The sequence below is a fragment of the Choloepus didactylus genome, chromosome 18, assembly GCF_015220235.1.
Source record: "Choloepus didactylus isolate mChoDid1 chromosome 18, mChoDid1.pri, whole genome shotgun sequence".
In the NCBI taxonomy this organism is placed as follows: domain Eukaryota; kingdom Metazoa; phylum Chordata; class Mammalia; order Pilosa; family Megalonychidae; genus Choloepus; species Choloepus didactylus.
In genome coordinates this window covers 54,243,024-54,248,484 of record NC_051324.1, presented here as the reverse complement: position 1 = coordinate 54,248,484, position 5,461 = coordinate 54,243,024, and the positions used below count along the sequence as shown (strand labels likewise).

Sequence of the window (5,461 nt, the reverse complement as noted above, 5' to 3'; positions counted from 1 at the left end):
AGTGATGTGGCATCTCAAGTGAGGTTCCAGTTGAACCCGGGGCTTCTACCTCTGCATCCCCCTTATAAAACCTGCAGCACAGTCTGACTGCTCCAGGAGACAGAGCAGAATTCAGGCATCCTGGGGACATTGAGAGGAGCCCAAGTCCCAGACCTCTGAGCGGACTGTGCTTTGATTCCCACACCAACGCTCGTGAAATCAATCCTAGCCACCCAAGTGGTCTCACCAGGACCTTTTAATTTCTTTATGAAAAATAAGATGACATCAAAGAACAAATTGTGAAAATGACAAGATGGAAGTCTGAACCTATTTCAGCTGTTCTCAGGGAGCTGAGGGGTGCTGAGAACGATTTTCACCTGCCACCTGCCTCCTGGAGATCCAGCTGGCCTGAGTGTATGTGAAATGGAACCTTCTCCTGGGGTCAGCCTGACTGGGGAGCACCCCTAGGTGCCCAGCTCCCCACTGCGGCTGCCACCCTCCCGGTTCCACATCTCGTTCTCCTGCCGAAGCCGCTGGTTCTCCGTCCGGAGCCTCTCTATCTCGGCAGCCAGCTCCTCCACCTGGTGACACGACTGCCGGTTGGTGCAGCCCTGCAGCTGCTGCAGCCTCCTTGCCTCCTCTTCAGCCAGCGACAGCCGCTTCTCCAAATCCAGGTAGTCTTGCACCAGCTCCTGCTTGCTGCGGCCCTGTAGGCTCTCGGTATGGTAGCGCTCGTAGGCCTCGGAGAAATCCCTCTGCAGGAACTCCCCGTGAGCTCGGCCCCGCCCGTCACTGTCCCCTGCCTCGCTCTCCCCGCTGGAGCCTGGGTGGGAGACCCCGTGGGGCACATCCAGGTCAGGCTCCTCTGGGTCTCGGTCATTCATCAGGAACTGGGTGGTGTTGTAGGGTGCCACAGGCTGGCCTTTGGCAAACATCTCCTCGCGCACCCGAGAGGCCCTCTGGCTCTGCCTCTCATCCCGCTGTTGCTTCTCTGCCCAGCTCAGCTCCAGGTAGGGCCGCCAGTGCCGCTTGCGCTTTGATGGCCGCCGGCGGTGCTTCTTCCGGCCCAGCACGGCCTCTGCTGAGCAGCCCCCTGGGCTCTGGGTCCGGGAACCCCTTCCATTCCTGCCCAGGCCTCCACCAGCCCTGGCAGGCTCCTCATCCTCCGAGTGGCTCTCCAGCCGGGGTGTCAGGGGCAGGGAACTGCCAGGGTCGGGAGGCTTAGGGAGCGTCGCGGGGCTCCCAGGAGCCCCAGAGCCCTGGAGGGGACCAGAAAGGAGGATCACAGACAGCCTGGTAGAAGCCTTCCTGTCCACCCAGCCCTTGCCCAGCTAGCCCCACCCCCTCTGCAACCATTTTGTTAATTTATGGGCTTACCTTTCTACTGTCTGGGCTCCCCCCCGCTTCCACTGCACCAGCCACCCCCACATCCACTGCCTCGTGTAAACTCAGTGAGAGCAGGAATCATGCCTGCCTTGGTTGCTCTGGAACTTCAAAGCCTAGAACCATACCCAGCACAGGGTAGCGTTCAATAATTCTGTTTGAACAAATGAAGCAGGAGGAGAAAACTGGGATGGAAAGTGCTTTCTCACGTGTTTCTTCTATCAGAAGCCAAAACTGTGCTCGCTCTTCCTTCTGGAAAGCCTGTCTCTCAGACAGGGCTGCCTGCACAGGCAGGCAATGTGCCAAGTTCAAAAAGGTCCCATGGTTGGCTTAAAACTCTGTCGCCATCTTGAATTCTTAATTTTTGAACAAGGTGCTTCCTAGCACTGAGCCCCACAAATTGTGCAGCCGATCCTATTTCCAGATATTTGCATCCCTGCCTCTTTCTCATCCTTTCGGGCTCGGTCCCAATATCACCTCTTTGAAGAGACCCTCCCTGACACTTTATTAAAGTAGTCCCCCACCTCCCCTCCCCAGTGACTCCCTATCACGTCACCCTGTTCACATCCCACAAAGCATTTGGCATGTTATCATCTACCAGCTCTCTTGCTATTAGAATATGTCCTGTCTGTCTGGTGCACAACTGTATTCCTATGCCTGGCACAAGGCAAGTGCTCAATAAATATCTGTTAAATGACCTAAAGCCTGTAAGACAGGGGAACCGAAAGATATTGGACAATGAGGCTCTCCTTTCCACAGTTCTAGGGTAGAAAAGACAGTGTGTTTTTATTCCAGGCAGAAGTTGGCATGAGGGGCAGGAAAGATGTCCTGGCTGGGGACAGGAAGGGTAACCTCCAGTCTGCAGCCAAGAGAGTTCCAGAACTTATCTAAGAGGGGATTCTGCCAAGCGAGTGTGTGTATGTGTATGTTCAGGGCATCTGTTTATCTCTGTGTGGCGGGGATGGGAGTTCTGAGTGTGGGGGGGAATGGGCTGCTCTAAGTTTGTGGTTTGGGGATTTCTAATAATAACTACTACCACTGATATGTTGTTTTATGACGTACAACGTGGTTCAGAGACATCTGAACAGGCAAGGTCCACATAAGCATGGGGTATATGTTGGGGGGTGGGGGTCATAGTGTATGCAGCCCTATAAGGGAAATGCCATGTGTGTTTTGGAGACCCTGAAGAGAAGTGCTTCAGGGAAAAGGAGGTATGTCACAGTGTGTGTGTGTGCATGCGCATGCGGGCACCCATGGGGTTCACTGTGTTGTATTGTTACCTCACCTGCAGGGAGACAATCAATCAAGAGCAACAGGCCTTGTCTCCAGCAGTGGTTTGGGCTCACTGAGACATAATGGCTGTTACACCTGGAGAGCCAAGGCCCCTGGGAACACCAAGGCAGGCTGTCCTGTTTGTGTGGACACAAGCATTCACCTGCTCCCAGTCCTCACAAATGTCCCTAATGCTCTCCCCAACTCAAGCCATGACGCCATGCCCCTCAGCCCCACATGCTACCTCACTTCTGCAGCTTGTCCCTCTACTACTATTACAGATAAGCTGTGTGATCTGGGTGAGCCACTTGCCCTCTCTGAATCTCCTAGTCCCAACATACCATGAACTCTAAATTATCTAAATACAGTTAACACTGGAAATGGCTAGGTAGGATGGGCCAGAATCTCCCACACCTGAGTTCCTTCCTCACAGGGAGACCTGGGCTGGGGGAAAAGAATGGGTAGGGTGGAGGCAGTGAGTGAGAGCATGATCTGGGAGGGTTTGGGCTCCTGGAGTGACCTTCTTCAGAAGGTAATTTCCTTCGTGAGCATGAACCTGATACAACCTGCTCTTCCCCTTCTCCCAGTGATAGCCTATCTCCCACTCACATCCCAAATTATAGCCCAGCTGCTCAAACTCTTCTTCCAGTTTCATACTTAGCTCTCAACCCAAACAAAATGCAAATATTCAACCAAGTTTTGTGGGCTTGAGGTCAAGTTATGTTCTATTGTTAGAAGGCCCTAGGATTAAGCCTTGGGTAGGTTGTTCGCAGGCTCAATGGTTCTGGAAAAGTTATTTCAGCTCTCATAATCTTCACTTCTATAAAATGGATATAATTCCTACCTTGAAGGGCTACCAGGATTTCATGAGATAACACAGATAAAACATCTAGCATATTGCTTAATACATACCAGGGACTCATTTAAAAATATTTTTTTAAATATGTTTTCTAAAGCCACCAACATATCTGCGACAAAAAGCCAAGATCCCAGCTGGCAGGATCCACATTCTGGGTAGTCAGGTGACTAGCAAGGCGAGGACTTACCTTGGCCTCCTCCAGGACTGCTGGTGACTCTGTATTAGTTGGTCTGGTTTGGAGTGGCCACTTTCTTCTGTTCCAAATCTTTGAGCAGATGCCTTTAACAAGTGACCCCTGCTTCAAACAACAACAGAAACCTAAGTCCTGAAAGGGGATTCCCAGGAAGTCTCTAACTGCCCAGGAATTCTTTACCAAGCTAATGGCAGCCATTTTGTAGCACCAGATCTGCACACCCTCATTTTCAAAGGAAGGCCCTGGAGGCTGCCTCCACACCCTGGTTTCCACACCTCCAGCCAGCCAGGGGTCAAATGGGGAATCAGGGACTATCTTCCCTGTTCTGTTCCTCAGGCTCCAGGCCAGGGTTTATTTCCCATACTGTCCTCTCAGAAGTCACTGAGGTCCGGGCTGGTAGCTAGGCCTCGGCTCAGGTCTCCCCAACAACCAAAGTGGAAAAAGGACTGCCCCAGGGAAGGCCAATATACAAACAATGACCCTGGGGAAGCAGGGGGAGTGGAGTGGGTCTGTGGCTCCAAAAATAGGTAGGAGGTTTAAGGGGGTCCTTTCCCTCACTGCCTCCAGAGGCCCCAATCCCCACCTCCTCACCAGCCAGGGCTCCCGAAGGCAATGCCTCTAGAAGCACGCCTAGACTGGGGCCGAAGCCCTCCTCATCTACAAGGCCTGGCCTGCCTCCTTTCTCTCAGGACTGGAAGCAGAGAAAGGGGAAGGAGGAATCGCCACACTACATGCAGCTGGGAGGGAAACCCAATTGGGTAAGGCTGGATTCCTTGGAGAAAGGGAAATGGTACGGGAAGGTTTTGCAAAGGCGAAACTGACCTATTTGCTGTCAAAGGCTAAGCACAAGACTACATCTGTGTGTCTTTCTGTGCAGCAGCTTGTCTGGGCGATTCCCAATGTCTCAACCCTACCTCTTGCTGCAGTTGCAGCAGCTCTGGGAAAGCCGCTCTCGGGCACTAAAGTTGAGGGGGAGGGGACAGCCTAGACACCGCAGTGCCTGCTGGGGATTGTGGTTCTCTTAGTCTAGGAAGGCGGACCAAGATCCTGTCACGTCAATAGCCGCATCTAATAACTTCAAATCCCATTGCCCATTGCGCGGGTCCCGCGCTCACCGCTTCGTTTTCTGATTCGTCTAAACGACTGCCAATGTTCCTATTCTCGTCTACTATTAGCTGTGCGGAAGCACAACCAACCCCACCATTCTCAAAATCAATTAAAGAGTTCATTGATGGCGTTAATCTTTACAGGGCAGAAAATAGGTCCGGCTGAGGGAGGAGGGGCCAGGGCGCGGAGGGATCCTCGGCCCTAGAGGAAAGCGACCAGAAGATCGGTTGCCGCCGCCGCCATTTTGGGCTGGGAGGAGGCAGCGGAGGGACTCGCTGCGCAGTGAGAGCACCCCATGGGGGGTGGTCCGGGCGCGGGGAAGCCAGGCCGAGTGGGCTGCCTGAAGTGGTGGCGCCGGGAGATGGCGGGAAGTGGTGCCGGGGGTTGGGAAGGGGATGAAGGTTGGCGTCTTCCCGGCTGGGCCCGGTCATCAAACCGTCCCGGCAGTCCCGCAGCCTCATCTCTCACAGAGGATGGGGTTCTTGAGTAATTACCTCCTGTTTTCCGAGACCCCAGTACGGGAGAGATCGGGTGAAATGGCTCCCTCTGCTTTTCCTCCACGGGGACGCGGAACCAGAGACCGAGTTCTGCCAAGTTTTTTCCCCACCCCCACCCTGCTTGGGTTTGGCGACAAGGCCCCGCGTAGCGGGACCCCACTTCCATGGGCG

At 53.8% G+C, this 5,461-nt stretch overlaps 1 protein-coding gene across 1 annotated transcript; it reads right to left on the bottom strand.

Moving 5' to 3' along the window:
• Positions 1 to 220: 220 nt before the first annotated feature.
• HEXIM2 (HEXIM P-TEFb complex subunit 2) lies at positions 221 to 5,254 on the bottom strand. The gene is given in 5 exon segments (XM_037810512.1): positions 221 to 1,238; positions 3,681 to 3,722; positions 3,724 to 3,772; positions 4,601 to 4,645; positions 4,935 to 5,254. Coding segments are annotated over 5 exon segments (1,251 nt in total). The 3' UTR covers positions 221 to 443.
• Between the last annotated feature and the right edge of the window lie 207 nt (positions 5,255 to 5,461).